This window comes from Salarias fasciatus, chromosome 11 (assembly GCF_902148845.1).
Source record: "Salarias fasciatus chromosome 11, fSalaFa1.1, whole genome shotgun sequence".
Classification (NCBI taxonomy): domain Eukaryota; kingdom Metazoa; phylum Chordata; class Actinopteri; order Blenniiformes; family Blenniidae; genus Salarias; species Salarias fasciatus.
Window position 1 is genome coordinate 20,823,776 of NC_043755.1, and position 23,970 is coordinate 20,847,745.

Below are 23,970 nucleotides of genomic sequence, written 5' to 3' on the forward strand. Positions count from 1 at the left end.
ACGGTGAGGACGCTGATCACACACACACACATACATGCAGGGGCATCAGAGAGCACCAACCTGTGCGTCTTCATGTGCTTCCGACAGTTGGGCGAGGACTTGAAGGTCTTCTGGCAGTAGGGGCACATGTAGGGCCTCAGGTCGCTGTGGGTGGTCATGTGGCGCCGCAGGCTGCCGCTGGTGGTGAAGGTGGTGTCGCAGATCAGACACTTGTAGGCTTTCAGGCCGGAGTGCGTCAGGATGTGGGCCTTGAGGACTCCCGAGGAGGCGAAACCTCGACTGCACTGCACACACTTGAAGGGCCTTTCTCCAGTATGAGACCTGAAGGTTTAAACAAGAGAAGTCAACATATCTCTGGTTTCCTGCTCCTCTCTCAGTAGCTCGGTTAAATCATATTCACACTAAATGAAATCGGCTCATTTAAGCCTTTAAGATTAAAAAGATTCTTCCAAATGAGACAAAAGAGGCTGAAGAGAGAATAATGCAACAGAAGCGGTTTTAGCTGCTGAGCCTGGTCTTTTTGACTCGTGGTGTGCACCAAGGCTCGACCCTCGGCCCCTTTTAGTTCTGCTCCACACTGCAGCCAAGTTCAACAACAAAGCATGGGAGTCATTTTCAACAAAGGCCTCTTGTTGAACTTTTTGGCCTTTAAGCACAGACGGTCTCAAAGTGGACGTTTGTGTAGCTTGTCAAGATCACAGACATTATATCACAGTAATTTGCTTCCCTTTACAAATGAACAAAGGAAAAAAATGTTTTTTTTGTTTTCATTTTGTTTGGGACCTTTCGGTGACATTTTACCTGACGTGCTGTTTCAGATGGCTCGACTTCTTGTAGGCCTTGTTGCAGTATTTGCACTTGTACGGCCGGTCGTTGCCCACCACGTCCAGGTACTGCTGGAAAGCCAGGCGCGGGTTCTGGGACGGGATGAGGCCTGCCCAAAAGCAACACGCAACAGTTAAAAATCCCGAATGTACAGACAGCGCGACTCTAAAGACCTCTCTGCCTTTGAGACTTGCCAAAGTCGGTGATGAGGATGGGCTCCTGCAGCGGGATGTCGGGCAGAGGTAGGTTGCTTTTGGACACTTTGGCTTTGTTGGCTTTGCGAGGGAATTTGTGCTTCTTCTGCTGTAAGCTCTTGAAGTGCGAGGCGATGTGAGTCTTCCTGTGGCCGGACGTGCGGAAGATCTTGTCACAGTGAGGGCAGGGGAAGGGGCGCACACCTGGGACAGGCGGAGAAAAAAACAAACAAAAAAACACTTTTGGAGGACTGGAGACGCTGAAAATCAGACAGATGCACCAGAGCTTAACTAAACACTCGACAATAACTCCACTATTATTACACAAGTAGAGAGGTACAACGTGCAGAAACACATGATAATTAGGCTTCTTTTCTATCTGTTCATGCTGGAGTGAACGTTTCGTGTCGAGGGAAAGACTGCTTAGGGTAATCTCGAACACATGAATACAGATGAGGGCTCTCGCCGTCGTATTTACACAGGACCGGCTTTTACAATCTCTTGGATAATTTACCGCAACATACAGGTAAATTGGAAATGACAGCGGCGTCTGCCGGGGACATGAAGAGGCAATTCTGAGAGCGCCTGTGGGTCTCCGTTTACCGACACCTCTGCTGATTACGCATGTAAAACAAGTGTGGAAGCCCGCGAAGTGACGGCGCGAGTGAACTGAAGAGCGGAATCCGGCTCGGCCTGGAGAGCATTCCCCCCCCGCCGGCGTCTCACCTGTATGCAGCCGCATGTGCACTTTCATGCTGCCAGACGTGGAGAAGCACTTCAGACAGCTCTGGCACTCGAAGGCCTTGATGCCGGTGTGCGTCTTCATGTGTGCTGTGAGGGTGCTTTTGACGGCGAAGGCCCTGAAGCACTGTTTACACTTGAAGGGCTTCTCGTGGGTGTGGATGCGGATGTGGCGGACCAGGTCGCTGGGCTTCTTGAACTCCTTGGCGCAGTACGGGCAGCCATGCCAGCGCACGCCGTCCTCCTCCCTGATGGAGCCTAGAAAAAACAAAACTCTCAGATCTTCAGTGCTTCGACAGAACGACGATAACATTCAGAATCATTCCTCCCACCTGGCATTTGTATGGGTTTCTTAAAAATGCTCCTCTTCTTCTCCCGGACCGGTTTGTCTGCACATTGGATTTTCTTGTTGTCCACGGCGGCGCCGCCCTCGGCCGCCTGGCTCTGCGGCTCTCTGGACGCCGCCTCGCTCGGCGGATGGACCACGCTCAGCCCGCTGTTCTCCAGAGCTTGCTGCAGAGGCAGCAACAACACAGTTTGTCTCCTGGCATCAAATACACTTTGAAAAACATGTCCGCATATGTCTCATTTACATATTTAGGATTTTATTTTTTTCATTTGAAAAATTGCATCACGGTGGCTTGGATCTAACTCTGTTTGTGAATGTGTAATCCACCCTGCTTATTCCTCTACTTATTCACCTACAAGTTAAAGTTATAGGACACTAATCTAAAGAGAGAGAAAACATAATGAAAGCATTCATTTCTGGCACAGGGCCGTTTGGATCTTTTCAACCGTTTCTCTTTGTTCAGATGAAGAAGTGTTGTTCGACAACAGGACTCTTCATTCCAATTTATTCATGAAGAGACCCAAAAAGGACGAATTCAGATAAGGACATGAATGGACTCGAACAGGAACACGAAGAACTTGTTTTCGGGGATCGAGCTGAAGGCTGACTGGCTCCTGTGATGGAGAGGGTGAAAAAGGATTGAAGTGGAGACCAGAGGTCAGACCAGAGGTCAGACCCGGTGGGGTGGGGTCAATATGGAAAAGTGAGAGTGGCCAGTTTATGATTCTGATATGAAACTGTTACACAGCCACTCTTTGGACAATAAAGAAGAAACTGAATGATCAGAGAGAATCAAACTCCAGGTCAGGATCATTAAGAAGTCCGGTCCGGCCCCCTCCACCCGGTGGAGGAGGTGGGGGGGAGGAGAACGACGGCGAAGCGGCCTCCTCTCATGAACAATGACTCCCTGCAGCCTGGAGAGCTCCTCCAGCGACACACTCCTCCCCTCAGAGTGGAGGAGCGGTACTGAAGGTCATTCCTCCCTGTAGTCTCTGTTCTGGATTTCTTTCTTCTGTGCAATAATAACATAATGACTGGTGTCTTTCTGATCACGAACAACATTATCGTACAATAGTGTCATAGTTATTATTGAGTTATTGTGTTTTATGTTTATTATTGTTTGTATTCTTTAGCTACTCTTCCATTTATTGTCCGCTTGCTGCTGCAGCAAAGCAAATTTCACCTTTGTGGGAAAAATAATTAGATCTAGAATCTTATAAATCTTAGGGTGACATTCTCTTCTTTATTCGTCTTGTTTCTGCCATTTTTGTGTAAATGGACGTAGTTTTCAAAACATTGCTGCGTAAACGTAAATTTTTCTGAAACAAAGACACAACTATCCATTTTCACTTGAAACACTGACGTGCAAATGAAGCCTCAAAGTGATGAAGTTATGTGAACGACCGTCCTTCACTCACTTGCAGGATGTCCGGGTTGATGGCGGTTTCCATGGCGATGGCAGGCTCTGGAGGCTGGGGCTGTGCCGTCTCCCCGCTCACCTGCTCCGAGAGTTCCAGGAGTTGCTGGATGACGTCCGTCACTCCCTCGCCGCCCTCTGAACCCACCGGACCCTGACCTGCTGCCTCTGTCTCCTGGCAGATGGAGAGAACAGAGGGTGGATGAAGAGATGGATGGACGGATGGAAGAAAAACACAACAACCAGCGAAAACGTGATGACAGTTCATGAGCAAATCTGCATTTTTACCCTAAAAGTCAATGTGTTATTCTTCTCTCTTTTTTTTTTAGTAAGTCTTAGCTAAATGAAAGCAGTTTACAAAAGTCCACTCTGACTGAAGATGTGTGACTGACAGCTATTTACCAGCACTAAAAGCTACTAATGAGTAAATTATATGAACATAATATTACTGCACCAATCTAATGAAGGAGGGACGACGCTGGCTGGAAGAGCATCAGGCTCTGCTCTGCACTGTGGACTGAAACCAAGTCACGTTTGGAAGAGAACGTGCCTGATCACTTTATGAGTGAGAGAACGGTTAAAACAGCCCCGAACAACTCTGATAGTGCAAGTGAGGTTAAAGCGTCTGTCACGGGGAAGCATTAACAGAGCCAAAGCAGCACAGAACAAAGAAAAGCAATAGAGCAGAAACTCAAAGGACTTGAGAGCAAATGTAGGAAATTAGATGGCGATACAGTGTGAGATATTTTATTTATTGGCTATTTTTCAGAAAACACATGAGAATAACACACACCCAAACAAAAACAAGCAAGGCTGAAAGTGAGGACTGGAAAATATTAGGGGAGGCAAGAAAAAAACCCACTTCGTTTAACTTTGTGGCTTCGATGGAGAATGAAGTACAAACTCTGCTGAGAGTTTCTACTGTGTTTTGATTTCATGGAGGCATAAGAACTTAGGTAATTGCCGAAGCGATGGAGCATTCAAGGTCGATGTTTTTAATAAGCTCAGAATTAAACTCCAAGAGTTATGCATATATTAGACATCTGATTTCAGAGCAATGAGACTATTAAATATAAGGAAAAAAGTTGTTTCACTTAATTACAATTAGTAAATAAATAAGCTTCTATGACACCGCAGAGAACAGGAATCCTTACAAACCAACTCACTGCTTAAAAATATCAATATTAACTACTTTCATGGTTTCTAAAGTATTCCTTTTTAACTTCTCTCACCGGATTGCTGGAGGGCGCCTCGATCACAGAGATGTGCATCTTGCTGATGTGGGCGTTCAGGCTGCCCAGCTTCTTAAATATGCAGCTGCAGTCCATGCATGGAAACAGTGGCACGCCTTTAGTCTGGAAAACAATAAAAAAAAAAAACCAGATCATTACAAGCTGACGTGCAAATGACCGGCGACCGGTTATCCAAACTTTGCATTGGACGTGGCTCAGCCAAATTCAACTTCAGGTAAAACGCAGACCCTGGAGGTGTTAATGGTGTGTGAGCACCTTGCACCGAAGCCGTCACCGTTGATGTACCAGTGTGTGAATAACTCTGTGTCTGATCAAGTCAGGCGTGTTGACAGGGATCCATATGGTAAAATCCATCTGCTACTTATTTGAAAAAGCTCACGATGCTGTTAAACATCTCGGTCTTAGAACAGATTTCTGGATATGTGAGTATAACATCAAGATACAGAAAGTTTGGTTCTGGAAGTTTCCTCCAGTTAACTTTTTTTTTTCTCCCCTGTACTTGCTCATGTTGATTTTTTTGGTTTTCCTCTTTTAAAGTGTCTTGCTGACTGTGTTGTATTTGATGCTATTCAATTGGAATTCAAAAGTGTCCAGTTCACCGAGGCCTTCCACTAATGTAAACACACTGGTGTAAAGGAAGAGATTAAAAACATCCATATGAGACGCTTCCTGATGAATATGACAAAACGAGACTTTTCACACATTTCATTTGTCGTGTAGTTACTAAAAACTGTCTCATAAAATGTGATTATTGAGCAGATCATCAGTACTAAGTAGCTCCAGAACGAGCTGAAAGGACCAGGCGATAAATAATGATGGCCACTTTCCCCCTTCAGCGGCCGTCCTTGTCTGCAGTTCCTCGTCAAAGCAGACGTGGACGAGTCTTATTAAAACTAACAGTCTGTGTCAAACGCAAGGTCCCATCTCTGAACTCTCAGACGCTCCGTGTGTGTGGTTTACTGAGAGTAAATTATGGCCACTTATACCCTTTAGGCGAGACCTTTTATTATGATCTACACTGACAGGCTTCAGGACATTCTCTTCAAATATATTCAGTTACAATACTGCAGCTGAAGCTTTTAAATGCTTTGGTGGCGACTATTGTGTAAATGGACACCTAAAGCACACTGGAAGTTTGCATTGAGAATGTTGTAAATGTGTAAACAGGACCTTTGTGTACGTCCACTTCCCTCCAAAACAGGAAGACACTCTAGTTTAGTTGTTTCATGACTCTAAATGTTCCTGCTTCATGCTTTCCTGAAATCTTTATCTGAATTAAATGGGTTTATAGAGGACGGGAGGAAGGGTAAGTTTGATGGGCGGATTTAGCTAAAAGCAAGCTTTGAGAGCAGCCAGAACATCTGATGGCGTCTGATGGACTGTACCTTGAGGAAACGTCCTAAAAAAAAAACATGGATCCACTAAGAGCTCATTGATCACTGCAAGGAAAGTAAAAGTGGAAGACAAACATGGACTGTTGAGATCCCGTATATATTTTCCTCATGCATTATATACTTTTATTTCACATTTTATATGGATTGTTTATTTCTTGCTTTGTGTAGATTTTAAAAACATGACAGCGCTTTTTGTACGGCGGTTGTTTTAAGTCCTTTATAAATTAAGGTACACCGGACCGGGAGAGAGGTTTCATTACTTTTCCATGGAGGGGGAAAAAAAAAACCTGCAGCTGCGCTACACGAGGGTTGGTGGATAAATTGCTCTCAAACAGATTAGAAAGTTGCTGCAGCAAGGTGGCTGAACTCTGGAGTCAGAGGAAAGGACAAATCTCAAGCCAGTGAGAAATGTGAAGGGGCTCTCTCCATAAAGATGTTGTCGGCGCAGTGGCGATGGCTCGGCGGTACTCAGTTGAGGATAATTGCACAGGGGTGTGGAACAAGAGCAGACCCAGATGAGCCATTATTTCCTCTTAGTGGGAGCAGAAGGAAAAGAGAAGAGGGAGCAGTGAGGAGTATTGAGGCAGAGACAGAACAGTGGAAAAAAGGACGGAGGAAAATGAAGGAACTCAGGGAAATGTGACGGATTCACAGTTTTGAGTTTTCTCTTGAAACGTGCAAATTAGTCACAAGTGAAGCTTAAACTAATTTTGTTCCACTAGTCAACATTCAGATCACGTATCCTATGGTCTGATACTTTCCCCTGCAGAACACCCAGAACGTCACTGCTTTACTTGGTCATATAAAGAAACAACTTCAAGTCCCTTTGATGTCGACCCTTCACCCTGTTTTCAGTCGTCTCCTCGGCTCTATTAGGTCTAGTATAATAGAAATTATTATTATCTCTCCAAATAATGGCGCAGTTCTGCTGTTGTTGAGCCACGATCAAAGAAACCTCATTTCAATCCATCACTTCCAAACTGCTACAGACCAATGTGCATGCAAATAACTATTTATGTCAAAGATTTTAGAAAACAAACCCCATAGATGAGCAAATTGCACGACAAAAAAACTGGTCTACTTAAAGCAGACTGTCTCTCACTGAGAGATCTTTTAGTGTTTATCTAAAAGATCTGCCCTGACGGGTACTTCAAGAACTGTTCTGGTCTGATTCTCCCCTTGCTTTATTTACTGTCTGAATTATTAGACATTATAGTAAAGTTTCCCATCACCTCTATGCTGATGACGTCCAGATATATTGTTCTTTCAAAAACCAGTCAGTTTAAAGAAATTACCAAACAGAAATCAAGCAATGGCCAAACAGCAATTTCCTTCAAGTCATTTTATTTGTTTCAACTCCTTAAGTTTAAGTTTTCAGACGATGCAAAATGCTGTAGTGAGAATCTTAACCAGCAGTCTCACATTACTACAGTCTCATCTTCTCTTCGTTCGTTCAGTTTTAGAACTCGTTTTGATATTTTACCCTTGGCTTCTAGAGCCCAACGTGGCCAAGCTCCCCAGTACAGCTCAGACCTTCTGAAACCAAACTCTCCTTCCTGAACTGGGAGGTCAGAAGCTGATTTTAGTCCCACACACTGGATTAAACCTGGTGGGGATCGGGAGATTCAGGCACTAAGACTGTCCTGCTGTCGCTGCACAGCACAGACTCCACTGATCCGGGATGGACAACTCATTTTCTCAAGAGGCCACATGAAAAATCAGCTCTACGATGGATGGGCGACACATGAATTACCTCTTGACTGAAACCAGTTTGTGTCACTAGTTTCATGAGCCACCTTTTCTCAGTCTTTCCCAGTATTTGCGTTTTATTGGCCAATCAATTTTTATTATACATTTTGAGTTCAGTGAACCACAATAGAACAATGGAAAACTTTTTTTTGTAATACAGTGCTACATGCGCCACACAGACTTAACTTTCATTTGATCTAAAAAGTCCCAGTGACACCCTGGGGGCTGGTCAGGCACGTCCACAGGAACATGTATGGCCGCCGGACATCATGAAGGCCATTTCTGCCACTGATTCGTCCAAGAAGCAGAAGCTTTAAATTAACTTAGTGGATTATGTTGAGTTGTATCTTACTGTGAAGCACTTTGTGATTTTTATCTGTGAAAAGTGCTTCAAAAGTAAAATTTACTACCATATGAATGAGTGATTTTCTTCTGTGAAAAACTCTGTACTGACTCAAGTGGAACAACAGCTGCCAAGATCTCTCCTCTATCTCCTCTCACCTTCACATTTGCTGCTGAAATATGGATGTTTTACATCTATTTGTGATGTACTGATTATCGTGTCTCACTTTGATGAATGTTTTCAGGAAGTTAGTGAAAGCTTTGTCTCAATCTGTTTTCTTAAAATATTTACCATTAAAAAAGTCAGAATTCTGAGACAATAAAAGAAAACATATTTTAAGCATTTTGAAGGAGGATTCGCATATACGTTGAACAAAGTCTTTATGTATGGACATAAATTGTAATTATGATAGAAATGTGCTTGGATTTTTTTTCATTCTGTAATTGAATTTTATTTTGAAACACCACAAGAGTCATACCACATTGAGAAAAGTTGCCTCCAATCTTAACTGTTACCGTCATGAAGCCAGTGAGTTTGACCTTTCTGAAGAAGAAAGATTACTATTCCAATCACTATTGGAGGCAAACAATACAGCGTTTTATTGAGCGATAGATGAATATTGAGCAGGGCTGAAGTGAACTCACGCAGCAGGAGTTTAATTTCCCATGTGGCATCACTGCAGAATGAATTGCTCCTCCATCAGGATTCAAGACTGTGTATGTTCCAACCCAAAATTACTCTGTTTGCAAAAATTATGCCTTCCAGCTGTGGCAAACGCAAACTCCAGATCACACAAAAACACACAAAGATGTCAACTAACAGCTACATGCCGGCCTCGGCTGAATGCAGGTTCAACGTTTGCTCTGAACTGACGACACTTAAAAGGTCTGAAGGTATCAGATGAAAGATAAAAACCTGAAAATCTGTAGAGGGATTCATTAATGCTGGAGCGCTGAGGGGATCTGAAGTGCCTGGTAATGTGCTGGGTGTGTACTCAATCACAACGAGAAGCCCACATTTGCCTAAAAGGCTCTTGGGTGATGAGAAGAGATACGATATCATTTAAGTAAGAAAATAGGAGCAGCCACAATCAAACACTCTAAGATAGCCGTTGGCCTATAAAGGAGATGAAAGAGGGGGGGGGAAATGGACTGAAGTGACTTCCTGCTTCACTTTCTCACCTGATAAAAAGGTAAATGTCAGAACGCCGACTTCAGATAAACAGACGGAAACACGGTGCAGGGAATTAGAATGGGTTCAGGAATGAGCTGAATGTGAAACTCTGAGAGCATCTGAAGATGTTAGAAGAGAACGTGTGTGGAAAACCAAATGTGGAGTTGTTCTGCATTTTAAAATAAAAACAAAACAGCCCAGTTTTAGGCGGAAATGACGGCCAGTGAGTATAACAGAGGTATCACTGGCTAAAGAGGATCTGCTGGCATTTTATTTTCTAAATGTTTGTAGAACTATAGATCAACAATACATATTGGGAGAAATTGGTAAATAATAACATTTCCACTGTTACATAAAGCATGCAGGCTTCTTCTTACTTCTTGATTAAAGCTCCTGAGCGTCTGATGAGCGTCGGCTTTATTGGTCATTTATATGCAGACGAGTGTTTTTCCAGCATCTACCATGTCCAAACACTTCATTAACTGTAACTGTGTTTGTTTTGTGTCTTTCTTTTTTTTTTCCCTTAGTCCCCGGGCTCCTCCTCACGAGAAGGGATCTGCTCCTGCTATCTCTGGGAACAACAGAGGACTGATTTATTCATAAAGTGGGTCGGACATGAGGACAAACCCCGTGTGGAACGGCAAGGCTGAGGAACACTCGTGAAAATGAGCTGCATCATTTAAACGGTCCCGTCAGATGTAATCCAATCGGCTGCTTTTTAGCCTGAAACACACCAGAAAGAGAAAACAACTCTGCTTTTCTTTTTATGATTGAAAAAACCTAATTTTCATTCAAAAAACTTGAATATTTGACCATCTGAATCCATGAAAGAGCAGCAGACTGAAAGTCCCTGCAGCATTGTTTTAATCTGACTGCTTGTTACTGTGAGACGTGCGCACGGGTTTCTGTTCACAGCCACACCAATTTCCCAACGTCTTCCTCTGCAGATGTGTGTTCCGTGAGCAAACAATCAGGGCTGCCGTTCCCAATATTTCTGGGCCCAATTTTCTGTGCCTGGATACAAAATGTGCCAAACAGAGATGTCTGCGCCTTCGCTGGCGGCGGAGAAAAACACACTCGTGCCGTGCGCTGCATGTGCAAAGTGTCTTTCATGCTTTTCCTTTCCTGCTTTCTGAAACGCACTCATGCAGCTGATTGTGGAGAATCCACTGATGCTCAGACTGGAGCTGCATTACGAGCCGGCATCCCTCCCTCCATCCCTCCATCTGTCTGGTAATGGGCTCAGTCCACAAACTCGCAAACATCAGCCCCTCCACACACTGTTGACATGAAGATTTGTCCAACTAAAGAAGACTTTGATGTGCGCTCTCCTTTCGACCTGTCGAACACGGCTCCGTGGGGGGAAAAAAAAAAAAGAGTTGAGGGTGAACACAGATCAAAGTCGGGGCTAAATTAGGCTGGATAAACCAGGCGGGCTGTAAAAATTGGCTGCTTACGAAAGAGAAAAACAAAATGAGGAACAAAAGACTGCAATTTCGCCTCATTTCCTTCCTGGCAGTCAAACAATACGACAATGTGTCCCGCTCGTCTGAACACGGCAGAAAGAAACAGGTAATTTAGTGTGGGGCTGGAGGGGGCATGCAGCAGGAGCATTTAAAGAAATCACACAGAATTAAAGAAAGAACAGAGTGTTTGAAGTGTCTGATGGTGGAGATTACCACTGATTTACTGGTTAGTTAATGAGAAGAAGTCACATAAAGAAACTTTAGAGAGGGAGACTTTTGAAGTGAGCGGTGAAGCGGTCAGTCTGATGACTGGAAGAACATTGATCAGCGCTATCTGAAATTACAGCCGTGTTTTAATCAACTGATGACAAGAAGCTGGCAGACTTAATAGAAAAAAGCTACATAAATCTGTCTCCAGGGCTTAGTCTTATGTGACGGTAGTTTTGGTTCTTTGATTTTAGGTTTGTATATGAAAAATTGGTTTCTACTAAAGATTTAAAGTGGAAAAAAAAAGTTTCTCTGGCATCTTCATCTGCTCTTTATAAATGAATTATAGAGAAGCCATAATTTAATGTTCATCTCCTTTCTTGTTTCTCCATTATGAGAGACTCCAGCATCCGATTTTCACAGAAAATAACTAAAAATACAGCAACATTGGTTCAAAAGACACATAAAGGTTGTTAATGTGACCAAACCAATAAAAAATCTATTCATCCATCGATCTTCATTGGACAAGGGCGGGACACATCATGGACACGTCCCCAGTCCATCACAGGACTAACAAAGACACACACAACCACACACACTCACAATCACATCGAGAGACAGTTCAGGATTTGTGAGGTTTGTATTGTATTTTGTAATTTATATTTGTCTGTGTACAGCACTTTGGCCAGCTGTAAAGTTTTTAAAGTGCTTTATAAATAAAGCTGGTATGGTATGGCATGGTATGGTATAGGACTCCCATGATGCACCGAACCCCTCCACATCTATTTACCCACTCGCCCTGTGTCCTTGTGCATTAATGCATGTCACACTGTGGGTCTTCTCAGATATTCCAGCCTGAAGTGTGATGAGAGTTTTTATTCCCCTGGTCTGTAGTTAAGAGTTACGTCCTCACACAGCCTGACGACTGATGCTGAAGTTCGATCGCTGTGTTCGTAAAACTTAACAAACTGAATGACTGCAGCGAGAAAAACGAGTCGTGTCACGGCTTGTGACTTTAACACTCCAGCGCTGCCTCTGTGCGACTGTTTTCGTGGTGCGGTACCTCTGAGTGGACCCTCTGGACGTGCGAGTGCAGGTTCCCCTTCTGGGAGAAGGACGCCGGGCAGAACATGCAGAGGTGCGGCTTCTCCCCGGTGTGCCTCACCATGTGAGTCTGCAGCACCACCTTCTGGTTGAAGGCTTTGCCGCAGTGGGCGCACTTGTAGGGTCTTTCACCTGGGGGGAGAGGAGGGGGGAAGCCCGGGTCAGAGGTCAACCGGACTCAGGCGACTTCACTTTAAATGCGGAAGTGTCAATCAAATATAAGGCCCGTGGGCCAAAACCGGCCCGCAAAGAGGCTCCAATCTGGTCCGACAAACCACCAAGGAAACTAGAAAAATTTCAAAGAAAACAAAGACTTTTTTTTTTTTTTAAGAGTAGGTAAAACAGAGCCCAACACTGAGATCTGAGATGAGAAGTCAGTGACGCTGCCTGAAATCAGTAATTTCAATGCTCTCAAACTGGCTTTAAAGCCATACGGTCACAGTCAGTTGGTAGAAACATACACAACGCTGTTAAATAACAGTTACAGAAGTTCTATTTATATAAATTTTAGGGTTATTATGACCCTATTTTAGCGGTCCAGCCCACTCAAGATGAAACTGGGCTGTTTGAGGCCTCGGGACTAAACTGTGTTTGACGCGCCTGAACTATACTTTACAGGATTTGATGCAAAAACTTCTAAATAAAAATCAAATGTCTCAGGTCTGTTTTGGATTATCTTGAAGCATCACTCTCTCACTAGGCCGTTAAAATCCAGTCAGTCAGGATGTGATCACTGCTGTCAAGCTAAAATAGTTTATTTTTACATGTTTGCACCTTGTAACCACTTCCTTATCAGCAAGCAACAACAAAAACACGACAAAAAAAGTTAAAACTTTCACATCATATGTAAGACATCAAGTCGGATCTTCACTAAGTGAATGCATCTTTCTTGTGCCAAAACCTAATCCATGAGATTTCACAAATTGTGTAAGTGGAGAATAATCCTACTTCACTAATATAAACATTGGTTTCAGCCTCTATACTAGCTCCTTATAATTTACATTTGTCTTCAAAGTAGGGATGCACATGGTTAACCGTTTAACCGTTAACCGATAGCAGGAACTTTGACCGGTTAATACTATCGGTTAAATTTTTTTTTTTTTTTCCTGCGGAGCTCTCCACAGAGCCGTGCGTCTTCATGCACGCTGGCATTATATTACAGATATCAATGATGGCGCTGCAGATGACTCCTTAATTGACTGATTAATTCCAGTTACCTTCATGTTGTGCAGTAGGGGAGGGTGTGTATCTTTGTGCGCATTTACGCATGTGGCACAAAACCGGCGTTACATTGAATATTATTTTTTATCTCCAGACGCCGCAGGTCGTCCAGATTTACAGTGAAATGGTATGAAGCTGCATCGTCCAGATAAACATTAAGCTCCATCAGAACTGTTTAAAAATCGGATTTCAGAAGCTAAAACTTTATTTGGAAATTAATCAGAACACACAAAAAATCACCAGCACGCTCGCTCTCCACATAATTCAAAAAGCAACAGGAGATGATTCAAACCTACAGTGCTGTTAATTATATCTAAATCTTGTAGCTTTTTTTTCACAGTTTAGATGAGTATTTGCTGTCATTGTAAATCTGCAGTTAAGCACCGGACAGCGCCGAGTCAGCCGCTCACTCGGAGTAACGCAACCTGGTCGGAATGGTGAGACGTCTGCGTGTCGGAATAGCGGCATTTCGGAATGGTGACATGTCTAAATGGTGGTGTGTCGGAATGTCGGAGCGGCAGCATGTAACCACTCAACAGGACGTTTAAAGGCTCGTCCATGCTTCCAATGTCTGCGCCCGCTTTGGAGCCTCCGCTCCACCGACGAGCAGCGCTCCATTCCATGCAGGCGCACTGATCCTCCAGAAGCTTTTCCGGCACTACAGACTGTTTATCTGCTCCTTTGTTACAGATTATTTAGAGAGAATTAAGCACATATATTGTCATAAACTTATCATTCAATATCAATTAAATAGCCTTTTTTTTCCTGTTCCCTCAGTCGCGGGGGCGGCGGCCGAGCGATTAGTTCATTTCACTTCTGTCAGCAGACCTTCTCCTCCCTCCAGACAGGCCTTAAATCTTATCGGTTAACGGTTATTAACCGGTTAAAGGGCGTCGGTTAACGGTCGTAAAAATTTTTTTAAGTGTGCATCCCTACTTCAAAGGATGAAGAACGTTAACTGATGCTTCAGGATTCAGACAGTCTCATCATGGAAAAACACACCAGCAGGGAAGAAAGTCAAAGAAAACATGATCTGATTATAAACATGATAACGTCACAGTAACTTCAGAAGGTCATCGCAGCTGGAATGACTAAATAAATGAGGATGACTCAATATTAATACAACACTTACACTCCCACTAAATGCGCGTGTGTGTGCGTACAGATCCACGAGGTGACTTTTCACCCTCTCTCCGGCTGTTTAAGATTCAAAACACAAAGGAATCAGCTTTCTCCACCATTAGTCATCCGCCCGTCGAGCCGGCCGAATTAGCATGAGGACGGTGTGTAAACAACACGTGGGCGCAGGCCGGCGGCCGCACGACCCCGAACGATGGCGCCGTTTGAATTCAGGCCGCATTTCAAAATTCTCCCCACACGTGAGCGCGGCCACCGCTCCCTCTGCGACGCTCGGTAAAGAGAAGAGCCGAGGCGGACGGTCCTGCTGGGGTTACGCTCAGACGAGAGGGCAACAAGGAGAAGAGCTTTACAGAGAGAAAAACAAGCAGGAACTGCTTTGAATTTGGTTAATGGGCATCAAAAAAGAAGAAGGTCAAAACAGGTAGTGGCTGTTCAAACCGCCGATGGTCACTCATTCACCGCTCGTTGAACTTCAGCTCTCCACTGCAGCAAATCATCATCAGAGGTAAAACTAGGCTCATGGTGGTCTAATCCCTGCACAGGTTACCACCATAAATACCTCTTCTTACTCATTTGTCCCTCGTGTACACACAAACACACACACCGGGTAGAAAGCATCCCTCCAGCTCCTCCCTCGTGGGATCTTCATGACAAAGTGACTCATTTAAATAGAATCCTTTTAGCTACAAAGATCTGATCGCTTCATGTCTGAGTCAATCTGTGAACATTGACAGACAGTTTGATCACTGGCTTTTCACCCGTCTGTCCACAAGTCAACACGTCAATGTGAAGAAATCCCCTTCAGAGGTGATGGTAATAAGAATGAAAATAGAAAATAAAACTTCATCTGATCAAAATCAGTCGATCTCTGATTCATGATGTTTCCAGCATTTAACCGAGAGCTGAAAGTGTGTCTGATCACAGTGAACGTCAGTGAATTCCAACCTTTTCTAGAGGGAACTACATTTTTCCATTGTAAACCTTTTCTCTCACTGCTCAGTTTGTGATCTTATTTTTTTTGTGTATTGTCGAAACTTTAATTCAAAGTAGAAACTCAAAGATTTTCTTTATTGTGGATTAGTGTCTGTAATGTCGGTGTCTACATTTTAACAAAACCAAACAATTACCACTGAAAACGACTAGAATTTCAACTATAAAGCCAATTTTAATCAAACCTTCTGGTGTATAATGCACTGAAATATCCCAAAAACCTCTGCTACAGCTGTTTCAGTATGAATGTTTTTACAAACTCAACCTGACAGCAATGAAAGCACTGATCAGCTCTTATGAATGAGAAGCATTTCCATGAGGCTCCAGCGGCCCAGCGGAGCTAATCTTTGCAAACCTGCTGGATTTTTTCAGAACTCTGTAAACCATTGAAGGTGTTTTACATTTTAAAATAATATTCTTAAGAAATTACCAGCCTTCATTTCATCCATAATCTCACCCTGTGTTGCAGGATCGAGGTCTGCTCGCCATTTGAAGTGTGTCTGTCGTGGAAAATCTCATTCCTGTTCCAGCCTCATTTTCCACGCCGAGCATGGAATGACAGGATGTGCTTTCAGCCCCGTGTGGTGTGGAGGCGCCGCCTCTTCCCGGCTCACCTGTGTGTATCCGGATGTGTCTGACCAGCTGGCTGGGCTTCTTGAAGGCTTTCCCGCAGTGGTGGCAGCTGTTGGTGAAGCCGCTGCGATCGATGTTCTTCTTGTAGTTCCTGGAGCTGGAGGCGAGCGGCCTGCGGACGGAGGATCGGGTCAGGCTTTTTTTTAAATGCACGCAGCCATCAAGGAGCAGGGAGTTGACCTTTTGGTTTGGAGCAAATCGGAGCCGTTCCGAGATAGAAATCACCCCCCTGAGCCGCCGCTGACATGCAATTATGCAACAGTGGGAATTACTCAGTGGTGATTCATTTCATACAGTCACCTTGTCAGGTTTGATTAAATAAATCTAAAGAAACGATAATGAATATGAATAAAACATTTTTTTTTTTTCCATAGAAACCACTATTTCTAGTACGACCGACTTGAATTAAAATTTACTTGAGGTTTAATTAGATGTCTTTTGTCATTCAACCTTTTTCTCTACGCATAAATGGGCTGAAAAACCGTTGAATGTTCTCTTTGAATACTATAGTTTCTGGACTGTTTTTAGCACCTGTTTAGTTTCCAGTAGCAACAGGCTGCAGAGGTCTGAGAAAGCAGCTTCTGCACAAGATTAGCTTATAACAAGCTGCATTTTGCTTGACCTGTCTAAATTACAGCTGCAAGATATATGCAAATATGTTTATAAATATGTTGTGCAAAAGACTCAAATGAAGTAAATGATTCCTTTTGTTGAGCTACTGCACTAGATTGTGTGAAAACAGATTGAATTTCACTTCATTATTTCAATGTTGCATAATTCATGACGGCAAATAAGAAACACAAAGTGCAAATACTGAAGGAAGAATGACTAAAATGACAAAAGTCTAACCACTGGAGACGTGTCGCTCTCTGATTGAAGTCAATAGAGAGGAAGAATGAGGGGTTATTTGGCGGAAAAAAATCCCAAAATTGGAAGAAATCCCTATCATAAACATAAGTTTGTTATTTATTGTGATTGTAAATCTTTATAGCAGTATCACATGTTCATCAGCAAATGAATTTTAAAATGCAGCTCAAGTAGAAATGTGGCCTCTCACTCATTTACTGTGGCTCACACCAATTAGCACAAATGGGATGAAAGCCAGACTTGTGAGTTTTTTCATTGGAAGAACTCATTTTCAGGAGCTGCTCTGACAGCATCTGTTGAAAGATGCTGCTTAAAAAGCTTCAACACTGGAAGAATGATGTATAAGGACTCTATTTTAACAGTTTTGATTGTTTTACACTCATTCCGTTCTAAATCAGGTGTTATAGTAAGTCAGTGTTTGAGTCTTTTATATCTTCTATCATTGCACAAAAATCTTAAAATCAGCAGAAAGCTGCAGGTGAGCGGCTAAAAGTGAACAGATGGGTCTGAGAAAGTGGCTAATCTGCACGGGGAGCCCCAGCCCGACCTCATCTTGACGTGAGTCTTCATGTGCTCTTTGATCTGCGCCGACGTCTTGAACTCCTTGCCGCAGGTCTTGCAGGTGTAGACGCGGATGCCGGACAGCTCCTTGCGGTGCTCCTCCAGGTGCAGCGAGAGCTGGCTCTGGAGGACGAACTCATCCCCGCACTCGGCGCAGATCAGGTTCTGCCGGACGACAGATGAGACGAGACGAGATGAGATGGCGCGGCTCTCCTCTGGACGCGCCGGCCGCCGGGGCCACTCACCTCCTCCTTCTCGTGCAGCATGACGTGCGACTTGAGGCTGGCGATGCGGGAGAACCTCTTGTTGCACACGGGGCAGGTGAAGTCCGACGTGGTGTGTGTGGACTTGTGCAGCGTGAGGTTGAACTCCACGTTGAATGTTTGCGGACACTGGTCGCATCGGTGAGGCTGTCGGGAGACACACACTTATATTGTAAAGCGTTGGATAACCACATGAGCTCCTGTCCTTGGAAAAAAAGCTTTCATTAAGTTAATACAAGAGTCAGTGAACATTTTATTTTCTGTGAGGCTGCAAAGTGCACTCTCTCCTGCGACCACAGATGGTAAACTATCACAAAGCAAGATGTCCTGAGAATATTAAAGAGTTCATGGTGTCGTTTCTGAAAATATAGACATGTGGTTTACATGTACAGCGGCATACAGAGCCATATCCGTGTAGTCCTTTTATCATTCAGTGTTTCAAACAGAAACAGAGATGGATCGTACACTCAAAACATTAGATTGAGAAAGACACTTAGTTTCCCTAAAGGAAACCAGCTTCCAGAGAAAAGCTGATAAAAGAAAACATTGATCCAGGTGTTAGCGGGCTAACTATCCAGCTCTGCTGTTTGAAATCCAACATTTAATCTGGCCAGAGTCCGATAAATAAACCGTCAGACTGAACACTGGAGGAAGTGAAGGACTGAAAACAAGCAGAGCGACAGAAACGTACTACTGACACCTGCTGCACAAAAGTGACATTATTATTAAGTTTGTAAGTTCCACTGATTAATTCTGAAGCACAGAGCTTCACATGAGAGGAAAGAAAATAATTGAATCCTGCAAAACTGAAGTTAAAAATGATGTGTTTAACTATTTCTATTTGATGACTTGATTAATTGTTTTTACCCCACGCTTCAAACTTCTCAATACGCCCATTCAGACTGTGGATTATTCTTCTATTAAACTGACTGACAGTTGCAATTTTGGAAAGAAAATTGGACTTGCACCATTTGGAAACATAATTATTGTCTTTGTAAGTATACTGAATATACTTTTCTGCCATTTGTCAGGTTCAAATAAAAAAAGCTTCATTTCACTTATTAGTATTCTTAAAAACAATCATCAAATTAAATTTGCTTGACATAAATGTGAAAAAAACACCCCAAAAAAACAGGTTGCAGCTGTCAGTCTGGACAGAATGTGAGCTGAACTGGAGATGGAAGGACGTCTGAATCTGCCGACCCTTTTTATACATCTGCCCACAAGCAAGAGAGGGGAACTATTCCCAAGAGGCGGACATGGCGATATTAAGTTCAAGTTTTTTATTAAAGGAGTCAGCGGATTCAATTCCAGCCTGCTTGGAGAATTCCTTGAAGGCCGAGCTCAACACTGACGCGGTGAGCGGCAGAGCAGCAGGTTATTGCTCCTCTGGAAATGAAAGTCAATGGAGAGGCCGCGAAACTGAAACGCCACAAACATGGAGGATCCCCAAGAGGGGTTTATTGTGCAGTTAAATTTTGATTAATGCCAAATCAGTGTGACGATTTGGTTCTTGGAGGATTTCATAATGAAACAAGGTGAGGCTCGTCTTCCTGTAAAATACGATCAATTCATCCTGAAGGGCAGTGGGAGGAACCACATGGATCGCATGTTGTTGAACAGTTTAGAGTCCAGAGCTCAGCTGTGACAGCAGTGGCTGGATGTACTTTTCATCCAAACGACTCTCACTTCATCCATCATTCTGAGCGAGGCAGCCGTTCACCGTTACAGCGAAGGGTTTTAATGTGTTTAAAAGCCAGCAGCCTCCCCACTGTGGTCCCACTGCGACGTCTTCCCGTAGTGGAATCTCTCACTTCACTTGACTTTCAGACCATCAGCAGTCATAAATAACTCAGCACCGAGTTTTATTTAGCAGCTCGACTCTCCTGTGTGAATGAGAAATTACCTCATGAAACGTGAAGAAATGTTCAAATGTGAGCTCCTGACATGATAATTAGCAGGTACATCCAGAAATGCCCTTTAAGCAGAGGCAGAAAGCAGCTGTGTGCTGTGTGCTGTGACACACAGCTGCATGAAATAACCAGCAGCGCTCAGGCTCCACAACTAAAGAAGTCATCGGAATTACGAAAACATATACAAGACAAGAGCAGATTTAATGTTAAACCACTACCTGGCTCAAATCCAACCTGCTGTCCTCCACTGCAGCTTTCACTGCGTCCTCCTCCTCCCAGTTTCCTCTGTTCATACAAAATGACATGACCTGCTGTACTCTGCAAAGGTCAGCTACCGTTCTGATGAAGACCAATGCTGCGTCTCCTGGGCTTAAACCTGCTCAGTCACATTCAAAGTGCAACAGAAGGAGGAATATTTCAAGACTTAGTCCATTTTTTACAAGTCAGTCCCAATACATTCTCCCAGATTTCAGGTATATTTCATGAAATGTATGTGAGAGCCTAAAACTGAACTTGATCAGACATGTTTTTAAATTTAGAGGACCTTTTGTTTATAGTGTACTGTTCTCTGCATGTCATGTGTGTGTGGTTTCATTACAAAAATTGAAATTGAATTGATGGACACCAGGAGAAATGTGATGAGTTGCTCAATAAAAGATTCAACAAGGCGAATACATCAGATATTTCAGTGAGGCTTTCTTAACAGTATCAATACTGTGCTGTGCACTCTGCGGGTGGCCAGATCCAAACTACCTTGTCGTTGCTCTCATGCTCGCGGAGATGCTTCTGCAGCTGGCTCTCGGTCGTGAAGATCTGAGAGCATATGGAGCACTTCTTGTCCTTGAGCTCTCCATCGCTGAAAATGTCCGCCTTGCTTTCACTGGGATCTGCATCTGAAGACAAACAGGAGAACATTAGTGGATTACAACGGTCTTCAGGAAACTTGAATAATGTGAAGTTTATGTGACGCAGCCTCAGATGCTCAGAAGCTATATTTACTTGCACTGAGTTGAACAATCACACTTATGCATCACCTATAGAACCAACCGATAATGACTTTTTAGGAGGCTATTTTCACCAGTCCATATGAAAGCAAATACTGACACCTGTTTTCACTGTTCTTAGTTCGGACCACAATATAAAAAAGTTATAACAGCACATTCAAGGACACCAAGGTGTCCTAAAACTACCACAAAGAGACGAGCAAAAATAAGCAGAATGACAACAAAGAGACACAAAAAAAAAAAACAGACACACAAAACGACCAAGAATTAATCCAAAAAGACAACAAAAACTCAAAATGATCACACTGAGACAATGACTCACAAAATGAATGCAAATGACCACAGAGAGATCCAAAGTGGCCACACACAAAAGTATCCATAAAGACCCAGAAAATGATAATATAGGATTGAAAATGACCTGCAAAGTAATAATTATCAATAAATGCTAATTGACTGTATTTAACTTTAGGTAAAAACACAAAGAACCTTAAAATATCAAAAACAGATGCTACAGAACCACATGCAGACACAAATAACCATAAAAACACACATAAAAGTGATAATAAAGCAAATTACAATAGATAAAATGATCGTTAAAAGAAAACGAGCCATTTAATGACCGGGGAGATGTGTAAAATTAAAAAATAGAAGCTGACAAAAAGTGAGAACAAAGTCATACTACCTTTCCTGAAATTCATTTCTACATGTAACTTAATGAGAAATCACAAAGTGACCACAAAGAAAAACATTAAATACCACAAAGATGAAAACCAAAAGGAAATATAACTATCAGAAATCCTGCATATGGACCACAAAATGTGAAAGACTGCGATGACAACGGACACACAAACATGCAAACTGATGATAGACAAATAAAATGGCACAATGAGACACAGAAATTCCTTTTAAAAGACGACAAAGAAAGCCAAAAATAATAGATATTTTAGGGTGGATCCAAAACATTAAAATTATGCTCATCTGATCAGATATATTCAGCAGAGCAGATCCCACACCAACAGATTTAAAACCTTTCCAAAATATTACCCCTAGACCAGAGGTATTAATAGAGGTTAAAAGATAAAAGCTACCATGGAGCTAAACTCTAAACTTAAACCCAGAGTCCAGTAGTGAAATGACAGTAAGTTCCTAGAACCTGGAAATGGTTCCCACCATAGAAACCATAGAAGCGAGGCATCAGATAAACACCGAAGAAGACAATGAGCATAAATAATGAATCTAGCAATCTAAGAAAAACTCGTTAAGATCATTAGGGAGGGCAGATTTATTAATTAAAAATATAATCCAGAACTAAACTCTACATCACAGCTGCTCAACCTTGGTCCCGTGGGCCATGATCCTGCATGTTCCAGGTCTCTCCCTGCTTCAGCACACCGGAACCTGGTGTTGACATCTTCATCGTGCTTATTAAAAGCCCAGTAGGTCTCAGTGAGTGCAATCAGGTGTGCTGCCAACTGAGAGAGAGGATAAAACATGCAGGACTGTGGCCCAAGAGGACCAGGGTGAGTAGCCCTGCTCTAGACTAGCCCCTCAGCCCACACACAGACTCCCTGGGACCTGAGGAAGGTCCCTGTGTTTTAAAAAGGCATTTAATGACCATCAAGGGGGAAAACAGGAGCAAACAGATCACAAGCACAAATTTAAGATACTTGATGTCTCCCTGTGACCATGAACAGGATGTGGATGAATGGATGGATGTTAGGGGACTTTTTCATGATGTGCCCATTTGTCTTTAGCCTTGTTTCCACACAGATGTACACAAACCTTCAAAGTCACAAAGAAACTACAGTCAGCTTACATTTACATGCATGATAGTGTGTTTATGTCAGCAAGGCAGGTGTGTTTGACAGTTTGGCCATAGTTCATATTTAGCTTTTGATTTCAATGGGGTTGTAGTGGTTTAGTGACACCCGACGTCATCCATTCAATATGATGAGTTACGAGGCAATCGAGCCAATTTGCCAAATAACTTATACCTAAAGAATACATGAAAATGCACGACTGACACGATGTTTAAACACTTGGCGATGTCGCGTTGGTCTGGCGTGTGTCACAACTTGCTCGGAGCCGTCCGACAGCAGGCGGTGCAGCCTCGCCGATACGATCAAAACAATGGCCAACATCTCCCTAGCGCGCTAGCAGAGAAGCTAAGTGAAGGCAACAAGAGCTAGTTAGCCGCGACCAGCTAACAGCGAGCACGAGATAAACCGTTAATGTCCACGCCGCGAGCGGTAAGCAAACGGCGTGCGACACGCGCGCTCCTCTCCTCGCGGACACCAATTTAGAGTGGAAGCCAATAAGAAGAGCCACCGAAATGTTATTAATATCATTCCGCCTCAATCACTACCTCGCCGTACAAAACAGAGCCCACCCGCAATACTATATCCGGGGACTATATACACCACATTCAAGTGTTAATATATACGCCGTGGAGGTGTTTGGCAAAATATCACCGGATAATTTGGATAGCCCATAACCTGAAGTTTTTATTCCTTGCATTTTGATACTTGTTACCTGCTTCGTCGCTGCTTTTAACTCTCAGTTTGCGAGGCCGGCCCCGCGGCATAGTTCCAGTTCTCAGGGCGGGTGTGCTGTGAACGGTTTGCTTTTCAAAATGGCGACTCGACTCGGCTGGTCTGCGGAGAGCAGCAGCCGAGGAGAGAGAGCCACAGCCCGGACAAGGGAGACCTCTACCGGGCGCCCCGGAGCTCCTGCAGCTCCGGAGGTTTCAAAACTGTCACTGGAACATGTTTCTCCACGGTACATTCTGTCTTCATTACAAGACCATTAGTTTTATTCGGTCATTTCAGTAATAGTTACGCTAATTATTCATAATTAAGTCAAACAAATGTGAAACATTTTGTCCCTTCCATTCTCCTTAAATTGAGTCGACTATTTGTTTTGAATATATTCATATATTTTAGTGCTTTTCACACAAAAAAAAACCACACTTAAGTGTCGCAGTTTCTTCAAAATATTCAATCTTTACCTCTAACAGCATCATGAAACATTCACAGCTTCATGGTTTTTTTATTTACTAAATCATTAGAGAATCAATTAAAACAAACAAATATTCATATTTCCAGATAACCAAGAAGGACCTGGTAGCCTTTCAGGACAAAGTCATTTAAAACATTTTTGGAAT

General features: G+C 43.1%; 1 protein-coding gene across 1 annotated transcript in view; it reads right to left on the bottom strand.

The window, feature by feature from the left end:
• Window positions 1-23,419, bottom strand: part of znf236 (zinc finger protein 236) — a 48,135-nt gene extending 24,716 nt beyond the window's left edge. Inside the window, exons 1-13 of the mRNA XM_030102067.1 lie at window positions 23,340-23,419; window positions 20,557-20,696; window positions 17,873-18,037; window positions 17,614-17,792; window positions 16,181-16,311; window positions 12,175-12,347; window positions 4,759-4,881; window positions 3,528-3,701; window positions 2,093-2,273; window positions 1,746-2,018; window positions 1,020-1,223; window positions 802-934; window positions 61-321 (exon numbers count right to left, since the gene is read on the bottom strand). Of these exons, the coding sequence (XP_029957927.1) occupies window positions 61-321; window positions 802-934; window positions 1,020-1,223; window positions 1,746-2,018; window positions 2,093-2,273; window positions 3,528-3,701; window positions 4,759-4,881; window positions 12,175-12,347; window positions 16,181-16,311; window positions 17,614-17,792; window positions 17,873-18,037; window positions 20,557-20,696; window positions 23,340-23,391 (2,189 nt within the window). The 5' untranslated portion in view covers window positions 23,392-23,419. The remainder of the gene's footprint in view (window positions 1-60; window positions 322-801; window positions 935-1,019; window positions 1,224-1,745; window positions 2,019-2,092; window positions 2,274-3,527; window positions 3,702-4,758; window positions 4,882-12,174; window positions 12,348-16,180; window positions 16,312-17,613; window positions 17,793-17,872; window positions 18,038-20,556; window positions 20,697-23,339) is intronic.
• Window positions 23,420-23,970: the final 551 nt, after the last annotated feature.